We start from the raw sequence: 12097 nt of genomic DNA on the forward strand, positions 1-12097 counted from the left end.
CCATAAGAACCCCCCCGACCTCCTCCAGTGTAGATCACTCATTGTTTGACCCTCACTTCATCTATAGAGGGAAATTGGTTTTTACTCCATCATAAATCTTCAAAAGCGTTACTGTACTGGAACACTGGAAGATTAATGTTTTCACCGTGTTTGTGTTTCATCATCTTTATATAAAAAGGGCACCATCACTTCTGTGAGCGTGTCGAGGTAAGAAATGTGTATAACCAGATGAAGTCTACCAAGAGCTGTTTGTGTCCAAAACAGTGGAGCATTAATGTAGCCTATACCTTACCAGTCACTACTGGCCTGATGAAAGAACGTGTACTTAAAAGATAACACCTAAAGCTTAAAACACTAACTTTGGGATTTAGGATCCAATTTAGACGAACTTGCATCGAACAATGTGTGATGGTAAATGATTTTGGAGCACTGTGATATGATGGGTCACTCACTGTATGACAGTGGCATTCCTTGGGACCTTGGCCTCAATTGAAATCTATTCATGGAATTCATCTTCAGATATTTCTCTAGGCACAGATTAATCAGGAAAAGCCCTATGGAAATAATACTAAAATTGTATTACACCCTTGATGTTCTGTAGCTCACTTATCCAAGAGTTTTATTTATTGATTTATTTTTTACGTAAGATCGTGCGCGGCCATTTGTACCTTGAATATACGAGGCTTCCGGTGTCATTCACTAGTTATTTTACCTGCAGGCTACAAAAACAGACAGTTGTTGTACCATGTTATTTTAACTCATTATCATAATCATAAACACACTGGTTTGTAGCGCAAACAGTTTTAGCGTTCACTGCACTTCGTTATTCTTGTAGTTATTTACATAATGGCTAATTAAGTTTTGCAGGAAATAGCTAACTTCTTGTGAAATAAAGTAGACTAGTTCTAAAAACTAGATAATATGACAAAACCAACTGATTTAAGGGAAATCCAAGACCATATTGTGCAATCTAATTGATGATGAATCTCACATAGGCTAATCAAACATGCTTTTGGATACAAAAATAATGTATTAAAAGTAATGCTGTCAAACGATTAATCGCGATTAATTGCATCCAAAATAAAAGTTTTTGTTTACATATGTACATGTACTGTGTATATTTATTATGTATATATAAATACACACACATGCATGTATATATTTCAGAGAAATATGTTATTTTTAGATATTAAATGTATTTATTTATAATATAAATTATATGAATAGAAATATAGACATGTAAATATTTTCAAAATATATACTGTATGTGTATTTATATATACATAATAAATATACACAGAACACACACATATATTATGCAAACAAAAACTTTTATTTTGGATGCGATTAATCGTTTGACAGAACTAATTAAAATAATGGAAAACATTTAACATAAACAAATATTTAACGTCCCATAAGGCCAATATTATGACCAAAATCGGATCAGAATCAGCTTTATTCGCCAAGTGTGCGCAAACACACAAATAATTTGTTGTTTTTTTAAGGAGCATACATACATACATAAATACATACATAGGCCTATCTGAAATGAGAACAGAAATCATTTAAATAAGACTTAACAATAAATAATAATGTATGAATCTGGATGGAACAGAAGATTTATGTACAGATTTGTGCATTATTGAAATATGTTTTAAGTATATGCTAAATATATGTTGTAAACAGTAAGCTCCATGAAACTTATTTTTTGAAAGTGAAAATATAGTTTTCAAATTTTCAGGTGCAGTTTCTAATCTTACAGTAGGTTGTTCTTCAAATGTGACTTGAATGCATTTTCTTGGATTGAAATATATGGAGGCCAGGCCAAACATATATATTTTTAATGTTTTTAAAATATATATTTATATTTTAAAAATATATTTTCAAAAATATACAAAAAAAAAAAGGCCAAAAATATAGACTATTGAAAGAAAATATAAGCTACTTATGCATTTTGGAACACATTTTAGCAAATATATATTTTGGCTTTTTTTTTTTTGATGCTGTCTATAACGAGGCATATTGTCACAATGAAACCTGCCATTAATTATATATTTTTAAAAAAGGCCAAAAATATAGACTATTGAAAGAAAATATAAGCTACTTATGCATTTTGGAACACATTTGAGCAAATATATATTTTGGCTTTTTTTTTTATGCTGTCTATAACGAGGCATATTGTCACAATGAAACCTGCCATTAATTAAAATGCATCTTTTTAATGGATTTAATAAAAAAAAATTAAAAAATGAAACAAAATATTAAAATAGCTATTTTGGGCAAAAGTATGATGTTCTTAGTTTAGAAGAATTCACAAATATCATTGTAATCTAAGACAGTTTTGAATTATGAGTTTAAAACTAATATACAAAGGTGCTTCGGAGAAATTTGACTTTTGGCTCGAAACCTCACAGACACAGTGCATTTTATTATTGTATAGACTATAGATCATCTCAGTACAGCCAGTGATGTCTGTGCTCATGACCATAACAAAGCAACAACGCCAGAGTGGCTTCCAGCCCGGTTTGAAGTTCTTGGAGGGCAGAAACGAGCTGAAGCTGCTGCGTGCGTGGGTCCTGCATTCATTAATTCAGCGAAGTCTCGCGGTGTTCACGCAACTTCTCAGACATCTTGCGTTTGTCAGACCGCTTCGAATCTGCTACACACACGAGCAGAAACGCAGCAAGCTCGATCGCCATCACACCTTCACATGCGGGGCTGAACTGAGTTTGCGCGTTCGAGACACTCAGAGAGGATCGCGTGCGGCGTTATTTTCGTATTGTGCGTCATTTCTGCATTTCTGTGCGTTTCCACCCAGGCAATATGGCAACACCCGCCGCTGTAAACCCATCGGGTGAGTAGCGATTTTACCCCTATGCTTTTAAAAACAACGTATGTGGTGTTTAAACGAAAACCGAACGTCGGCTTTTTACGCATGTTGTGTTTTCGCGCTAACAAAAGAAACCGCGACGCTTTAAACGCACGCGAGCACCCCCTCCCCCCCACGCAAGTAACAACAGCGACATTTAGAATTTTAAAACGCTACATTGTATCATCACGTATATAGTAGTTATAATAACGTTCGTTCTTCATAGAACGCCGTGCGAGTGTATTGTGACGTCAGAACCAAATATATCACACTTGGCTCTATTCTGCCGCGGCTTGTTGCTAATGCAAATTAGATGCTGAATACATTTGCCACAAGCTTGTACGTGCTTTGATTTCCTTGATAAGCGACTGTTGGATCTGATACGTTGCTTATGGGTCTGTAATTGTGATGTGAGGTTATTGTGTTATGAGATGGAGCGCATAACACACATAACCGCTTTACTTCCTCTGCCTGTTGATTCCATTGCGAAATGGATGTGAAATAGTCAAGTTTATTGTCATATCTACAAATCGGTTTTGCAAATATAATGCTGATTTTGATGCTTCTGTGACAACAGACCGACAAATAATGATCACTATGTACAAATAAGCAGCAGGAATGAGACAAAACGGTAAATTGACAGTGCGAGATGTAAACATAAGCAACGAAGTTGGTGAAAGACTGTCATGAGCTCATGCAGATAACTTTTTAATGCAAGTTTACATGAATGCGTGAAGTTTTTAGTCACTGAATAGAGAAAGACTGTTGAATTGTTTCTGTTTCGGGTTTTAACGCTGCCCTGCCTCCAGAGTCACGATGTTGTGGGCATTTGTGGTCTATTTTAGTCATTACAGAATGGTCTCAAGAATGGTTTAGATATTTATCAGCCCAGAACAACAACCAAAAAGGATGTTGAAGGTCAAACTTATGAAAAATGAATTTAAATCATATTTAAAATAGCAGAGATGCACAGGTATAGAAATGTTGGAAAGTCAGAAGTCATGCTTCAAATGGATTCAGGCATCAAACATTTATAACTCTGTAAAGCCCAACATATGAAATGCATTAGATTTTTCAGACTTTTTAAAAATGCAACCGTTTATTTAATGCACAGTTTATTTAATGCATCAGTTTTATTCAGAGGCCCAAACTGAGCAAAAATAAGCAATTTGGTGCAGTTGTTGTTATTTATGGCCAAAAAGTAAGATACGATTCTGAGAGCTTTTAATGTAAATCAATGAGATGTTTAGGCTATAGCAGACTACATGCATAACCCTATATCTCCCAGTAATATGACTTAGTAAGATGATTTTTAAATGCTTAGTTTTAATGATCAAAGCTCTATAGTTTCAAAACATAAAATGCAAGGCAACACGATGATTGAGAGGCGAACAAATAAGCATTCCTCAAAAGCCCGATGGGTCATATTTCATACTCCCATTTCTAACATTTTCTACAAAGCGATGTATGATAATCAAGTAAACCTAAGTTGCTTTAGTCCAGTAAGTGTTCGTCTTGAAATGTAACTAAAAATATAAAAGTTAAAATCTTATGTTTACTTTATAAAGATCAGTAAAGATAGGGAGACAATTGTACTGAAAAGGCCTTTTGCTTGCTGAAAAAGTATGAACCACCTATCAGATGACAGAAAGCATGTAGAAGATTATGTGCAACAGGTTTTTGGAAATGTTTTTATCATGTTGATAATTTAGATGCTTACCTTAGAAATTCACACATCAGCTATTTTACAAAAGCACAATATTATCTGCTTCTAGAATTGTCCTGATAAAACTGATGCTCTGTTTAAAAAGATCATCTGATAAACCTCATGCAACAGACTTCAATAAAACAAACTTGTTTAGTGATTGTTCACAGGAAACATGTCACAGAAGCCTACTGCTGCTCAGTTTATTTAGTCACTTGCTAAAGTAAATTACACTCCATGACTCCATTGCTTCCACGAACACACTTTCCCCCAGCGGGGCAATTCCTTCCCCACCACCGACCTCATTGTAAATGCAAATGAGTCAAAATGAATAAAGAATGTGAGCGTTATAAGCACCTGGTTGACATGCCGAGCTGCCAAGCACACTTTAAAATGCACAAGAGCATTCTGGGATTGAGTCACGTGACTGTAGTTGAACTGAGGGGCACTTTGTTTTAAAGTCAGCTAGCTTTTATTTCACTTGCTTAACAAATCTGCAGGCCATCTGTACTTTTCCCGTTATTCCCACAATGCTTAACAAAAGGCCCCAGTTGCAGCACGCCCACGATAAGAACGTGTTTTGTACAAATAGCACTAGGTTTGTGAATGGGGATTACAGGCACAGTTGATTAGCCACAGTTCGGACTGTTTGCCGACCTCTTGTGTTTGTGAAGGAAGCCTCTCTGTTGAAAGCAGTGACTGATAACAGGACTGACCAGAAGTGTAGCATTGCTAAGAAGGAATTGTGTGCATATGGTGTGCTGCATGAGCTGGCAAATGCTAAAGAATTGACTTTTTCTCGTTTTCATTTCTGCCTTGCTGGATTTGGGCTTTGAGAAAGGCTGAGATTGATATATATATATATATATATATATACTTGACAGTATAAGTGTGTGAAATATGCTTTACTGTTTATACCGTATTCCGCTGATACGTTTTACAGATGTGTGTTTATTTGCTGTTTATCATTTTAAAGTCAGAACCACCTGTTTTATGATATTTATAATGTTTTGAGTCTTATGTTTTTGGTTGTCCGTCTCATCATGTGAAGCTATTCATTTGTATATACTGTATATAATCTGGTGTTTTGGTTAAATGGCCATCAGTGTTGTTAAAACAAAATTTTTGGTAAGTGAAATAAAATTTAAATGTTAGATGTAAAACTTGGAAATGGAAAGTAGAAATGTTGCACTGCTAAGTTAAAGTCCTACTAAAATGACTAAAACTAAAAATAATAATGAAAAATAAAAATTAAAGGGAAAGTTTGCCCAAAAACGAACATTCTGAAAACCAAATATTTGCTGGTAGCCATTGAGCCATTTGAAAAAAAAAAAACTATTTAAGTCGATGGCTACCGGCAACTGTTTGGTTGCCAACATTTTTCTCTTCAAAAAATCTTCTTTTGTGTTCAGCAGAAGAAAGAAACTCATACAGGTTTGGGACAATTTGTGGGTGAGTAAATGATGACAGAATTTTCATATTTGTGTGCACTATATCTTTAAATCAAAACTTTTAGTAAATAGTATAGAAATAATACTAAAATCACAATGATGCACATGGTTCATAACATTGCAGTTTGTCTCAGCGATGCCATACACTTTTATTTCGTTTTCTGAAGGGATTTAGAACCTTATAAAGAGACCTTGGTTGAAATTTCTGTGAAATAATTGGACACGCATTTATATCAGTGGAGTTAAATGGGTTGTTTTATCGATGTAAATACCTCTCTGCAATAATAGAGCAACATTTCATTTCGCTGAACGTTTCCTTGCATTTCTATGTGCTACACGTTTGCCATCAAGTCCTATTTATTGTGTACAAACCAAGTTTCTAATCACCAAATAGACATTGTTGACAAGTTGTTTGTTGTTTTGCCAAATTAGAAAGTTGCATTCAGAACGAATAATTTTTGCTGGTTAGTTTCAGTAACAAACAGAAGTTTTGAGTTCTGAAAGTTGAACTCTTTGATGACCTAAATTTTCATTATATGGCCCATTTAATTCTGATGTGCGTGCTGAGTCCATCCTTGCATGAAACATTTGCAAGTGATTGGACTTCTGTCAAGAAATACAGCATTGTGCTCATCCGTCAGTTTCTGTAAGCTCTTGAAATGAGAATAAAGCTAAAAAAGTCACTGAGGACAATTACACATGCATTACTGAAGCATGCTTTCGATTTTTCTGTTGACCATCATGTCTGAAATATCCCGAACGTTTGGCAGTGTGAACTTTCTTTGGCTGCGTAACAATAGACAGAAGAGAAGAGTCAATCTTCACATGTGCGTGCTATCAGAGGAAGGATGTTAATTCAATAGTTTGTAATTTCTTCCTTTAAACTTGTAGGTTTCTGAACCATCCCTGCTCGGAAGCACTCAATTGAGAAACTCTTTTCTGCATGGAAATGTGCCAAGTGTCGCTTCGACCTCATCGGCACCCAGAGATCATTATACTGCTTCAGTCGCACTGAATTGCTGCTTTCACTCTCTTTTAAGTGCTGCTGGAGAGTAAAGGAACTAAATGCTTTACTACTGAATGGGTTATTTTCCGTTCTTCATTTTTGGTCGTCCTTGTGTTAAGAATGGCCTGATTCCATCTTTTTCTGTCACGGCTTCTGGTTTTATAGGGTTTTAGCAATGATATAAAAAGGTTTGGTAGTCCATTCTGACATTTCTATGGTTTGCTCAGATGAAAATAATAGACAGGGCTGCAAACTCAGTAAAATTTACTGCTTTGAAATTTGTGTTTTGTATGTAATTTGTAATGATTAGTTTTTTTTTTTTCATGGAATGGTGCAAGAGAGAAAGGCTCAAATGTTACAAAAAATTACCTTGTCAAAAGGAGTTTTTTTTCTTTCTCTCATTTAATGTGGTATTTGTTGTAAGTCCATGTAAATGTCAGCCCTGAAAATGTGTTTTCGTGGCCGGTCATGTGCTTGACTATCAGTTCACTCAAGGACTGACAACTTTCAAGGTCTACAGAGAAAAACTTTTCATTTACTAGTAATATAGCAAAAATTGCCTACACACGAGTTATTATTGGCTGGATATTTGGCCATTTTGAGATCATCATCAGTGGACAATGATCATGTTGGTTTGATGAATTAACAAACTAGCATTGGCTCTCTTTACCAGCAACCCAATTTGTTTTCATACATTTAAGTTTGAGAATGTTAATATTATTGCCACCTTTAGTGTGTAGCCTGTGTGCGCATCTCAATTGCTATAATTCAGTTGTAAGTGATATAGACCTCATGGGTTGATCTTTTTGTTCTTTTGCTCACCAAAGCTGCATTTATTTAATCAAAAATACAGTTAAAACGGTAAAATTGTCAAATATTATTACAGTATTAAATAACTGTTTTTTTTTTATTGGAATGTATTTTATTCCTGTGATCAAAGCTGAATTTTCAGCATCATTACCCCAGTCTTCAGTGTCACATGATGCTGCGGAAATCAGTCTAATATGTAATGTTGAAAACACTTGTGCGGATTCATATTTTTGTGGAAACTGCAATACAATTTTTTTTCAGGATTCTTTAATGGATAAAAAGTTCAAAAGAACAGCATTTATTTGAAATGGAAATATATCGTAACAGTATAAATCTCTTTGCTGTCACTTTTGATCAATTAAAAGCATCTTTGCTTAGTAAAAGCATACTTAAAAAAAAAAAAAAAAAGAAAGTTTTACTGACCCAAACTTTCAAACAGTAATCTGTATGCATTATTTCAAGAACCCTACTCTTTATCATCGGCCATTGAAACGCCAAAATCGACTGAGCCTCTGCCGCTTACCCACAATCCTGTGCTGAATCTCAAGTCCTGATAATCCAGATCTGAATCATTCCTCCAAAGAAATCAATTTGTCTAAGTTTATCCGTCACAGCACAGATCCGACAGCGTGGTGTTCTGGGAAGGTTTTCTTTACGCTTTGATTGAAGAATTTGCTCGTTTGGAGCGTTTTTGTCTCAATGGAGTTCGCTTCTCACACAAAACACAAAACGAGACATGCTGTCCACATGTATAAAGAGCTCAGCCATTACATGCGATCCTAAGGGACGGGACCCGGTACCAAGTGCCGTGTGGATGCTTTGTTTAGGGGCGGATCTGAATGAAACAGGCCTCTGGTCATTAGAATGATTCGGAGGAGAGAAGAGAGAGGAGCGTGTGAGCTGTTGAGTCCTGATTTACAATGAGAGACAGCAGTGTCCTTCACTCCGTCATACGAGACAGATGAATGAGTTTGACCTGAGGGCTTTCTGACAGAGAACGACAACGGATTAGGGAGTTTTAGAAAGTTATGCAAAGCAGTGAGGTGTCTGAAAAGGAGATATTTTGAAGAATGTTCGCACAGCTTTTTCCATGCGGTGAAAGCATACGGTGACCAGCACTAAAAAAACATTTGAACCCTGTACAGCCTGTCTTATGAAACAGTAGTCCAAAAAAATCTATTTTTTTAATTGGATATATATATATATTTTAATATTTTTTAATAACAGTTTTTTTGAATGTTTAGACAGAATCTAAATTAACAAACCTGCCATATTTGCTTCATCAGGTAGCAATGCGTGATATAAGAATATGGAGGAAAAAAATGATTATTTATTTATTTTTTTTGTTCAGAGTCTCAAGCTGAGCAAAAATATGCAATTTGGTGTGGATGCTGATATTTATATGGCCAAAAAGTAAGATGAAATTCTTGCTTGTAATGGAAATCAATGAGATCTGTATAATAGTATAACAGACTACTATTTATAGGCTAAAGTTGTCACTCTGTATCTCCCAATAATAAAATTATAATGGGTGTGGATGCTGATATTTATATGGCCAAAAAGTAAGATGAAATTCAGATAGCTTGTAATGGAAATCAATGAGATCTGTATAATAGTATAACAGACTACTATTTATAGGCTAAAGTTGTCACTCTGTATCTCCCAATAATAAAATTATAATGATCAAAGCTTTGTAGTTTAACATGTAATGCAATGCAATACAATGATGATTGTTAGATGAACAAACATTTTTCAAAAACCTGATGCTCATTTTCTAAAAAATTATGTATGATAATCAAGTAAACCTACACTCTTAAAAATAAAGGTACTTCAAAAGGTTCTTCACAGCGATGCCATAGAAGAACCATTTTTGGTTCCACAAAGAACCATCTCTTTCTTACCTTTTTATAATCTGAAGGACCTTCTTTCGCCACAAAGAACAGTTTTTGTGAAACAGGAAGGTTCTGCAGATGTTAAAGGTTCTTTATGGAACCATTTACACAGAAAATATATTATATATATATATATACTGTATATACATACATAAACAGAATAACACTGGTTTGCATAATCTTAAAAGTTAACTTGTGGCAGCCTTAAGCAGTTTTAGCCCGTTTGAATTCCCCTCATGGATTGGGGGTTTCTCTTGTACCTTCATATGTACTGAGGTGTAAGTTTGTAAACCTCATAAATGAATAATGAAAACTCAGCGAAAGGGTCTGCTCAGCTCCAGAGTACAGGAGACTTTATCAAATATTAATATGATTCTGCAATCATCGGGCTGAGCATGTCAGAGTGTGTTCATTTTCTCAGCCAGCTGCTGTTGGCGATGTTAGTCTGTGTGTGTGTCACATACTGATACTGTTTCATTAGTGCAATGGTTTGTGATGCATTTTGTCTTGCTTTGTGACCAGCAACACACAAATACATTGTTTTTATATTTTATTTTATATTTGTGTGTACACTACTGTTCAAAAGTTTGGGGTTAGTACGATAAAAAAAAAAATAATTAATACCTTTATTCTGCAAGTATGCACTGAATTATCTCTATAATGATATAAAAGATTTCTATTTCAAATAAATGTGGTTGTTTTTGTAACGAATCAGCTCATGGGAAATATGAATAATTAATCATAACTAGTTATAATTAATTATGAATATTTTAGATCCGCTGTAGATATTTACTTGACCTCTCAGGGTCAACTGTCTTGTCAATTCTAAGAACGTTAATTTCCTGGTTAAGGGAAATAACTTTCTTACTGTACAATTCTACAAAAGCTTGTAGCATAAATCTGTAGCTACTAATAACCTGTATAACTCATTACGGAAACAACAGTTGCTAGAACTACTGTAATCCTATACAAAACGGTGATGGTAAAATAACTAAAATAAGGTAAAAGTCAAACAAAACAAACAAAAGGGGTCTGTAAGCTGACAGGAGTGTGTTTCGATTATAAGCCTGCATAACAGTATACAATTTCAAAGACAAAATACACGATGACAATAATATACCCAATGACCTGAAGGATCATGTGTGTTCATTCAAAGAAAGGTTTTCCTATTAATTAATTAGCAAAGAAAAGTCCTTCCCTTGTGGATTTTCCCTATGGGCAAGGAAGCGATTTTCTTCACCTAAATTCCAGGAGGTCGTAAATGTATCGGGTGTCAGGGTTACCATGGAACCAGGGGCCTGTTCGGCTTCCTGGGGTGTTACAGAGTATTTGTTAAATCTAGCTAACAAAATATATATTGTGTGTTTGAGTGGTCCAGACGCTACATTTTTGAACTTTTTATTCATTGTAAACATTCAGAAAAATAAAACGTATCACCGTTTCCACAAAATTATTAAACAGCACAGCTGTTTTCAACATTAATAATAATGATAATTGTTTCTTGAGCAGCATATCAGAATTATTTCTGAAGGATCATGTGACACTGAAGACTGGAGTAATGATGCTGAAAATTCAGCTTTGCATCACAGGAATAAATTACATTTTAAAATGCATTCATATAGACAACAGTCATTTTAAATGGCAGTAATATTTCATAATATTACTGTATTTTTGATTAAATAAATGCAGCTTTGGTGAGCATAAGGGACTTCTTTCACAAACATTAAAAAATCTTACTGACCCCAAACATTTGAATGGTAGTGTACTGTGAAATTTGATGTGCATGTTATTGCTCTGATTATATTTTGTCAGCTTTGACGGAGAATTCATAATACGAATACATGTTTGACAAAGAGTAGATGATATGTTCACTGTTTATTCAAAATGTTTTTTAATGCTTGTTATTTTATTTGTCATCTAGAATGTAGATGATCATTGATACACCAGTTGTATGTATGTGAAGTCAGTGTTTCTGTGGTTGATGGGGAAGATGTTTTCGGTCTTTCAGAAATGGGCACGGATCTGCCAGGGCCGGTGGCCATGCCGGGCGCTGTGGTGGGCGCGGGTCAGGTCAGGATGGCGGGAGCCATGCCGGGGCGAGGAGGCAAGCGGAGATCAGCGGGGTGAGTTATTATGCTGAACAGCGTATTATTTTCATAATTGTAGATGCTCTGTAAAGGGGTCATATGATGCAATTTCAAATTTTCCTTTCTCTTTGGAGTGTTACAAGCTGTTTGTGCATAGATAAGATCCCTAAAGTTGCAAAGACTAAAGTCTCAAACCCAAAGAGATATTCTTTATAAAAACGCCCTCCTAAAACGCCTCGTTTAAACACGCCCCCACGTCTACGTCACTGTGTGGGAA

The 12097-nt window shown here is 35.1% G+C and overlaps 1 protein-coding gene across 4 annotated transcripts in view; it reads left to right on the forward strand.

The window, feature by feature from the left end:
- The first annotated feature begins 2440 nt into the window (after positions 1-2440).
- Positions 2441-12097, forward strand: part of LOC107742312 (aryl hydrocarbon receptor nuclear translocator 2) — a 95120-nt gene continuing 85463 nt past the window's right edge. For all 4 annotated transcript variants that reach the window (XM_016555232.1, XM_016555233.1, XM_016555234.1 and 1 more), the window contains exons 1-2: positions 2441-2854; positions 11742-11856. In XM_016555232.1, the coding sequence (XP_016410718.1) occupies positions 2824-2854; positions 11742-11856 (146 nt within the window). In that variant the 5' untranslated portion in view covers positions 2441-2823. The remainder of the gene's footprint in view (positions 2855-11741; positions 11857-12097) is intronic.

This window comes from Sinocyclocheilus rhinocerous, unplaced genomic scaffold, assembly GCF_001515625.1.
Source record: "Sinocyclocheilus rhinocerous isolate Xijiao unplaced genomic scaffold, SAMN03320098_v1.1 scaffold75, whole genome shotgun sequence".
Classification (NCBI taxonomy): Eukaryota; Metazoa; Chordata; class Actinopteri; order Cypriniformes; family Cyprinidae; genus Sinocyclocheilus; species Sinocyclocheilus rhinocerous.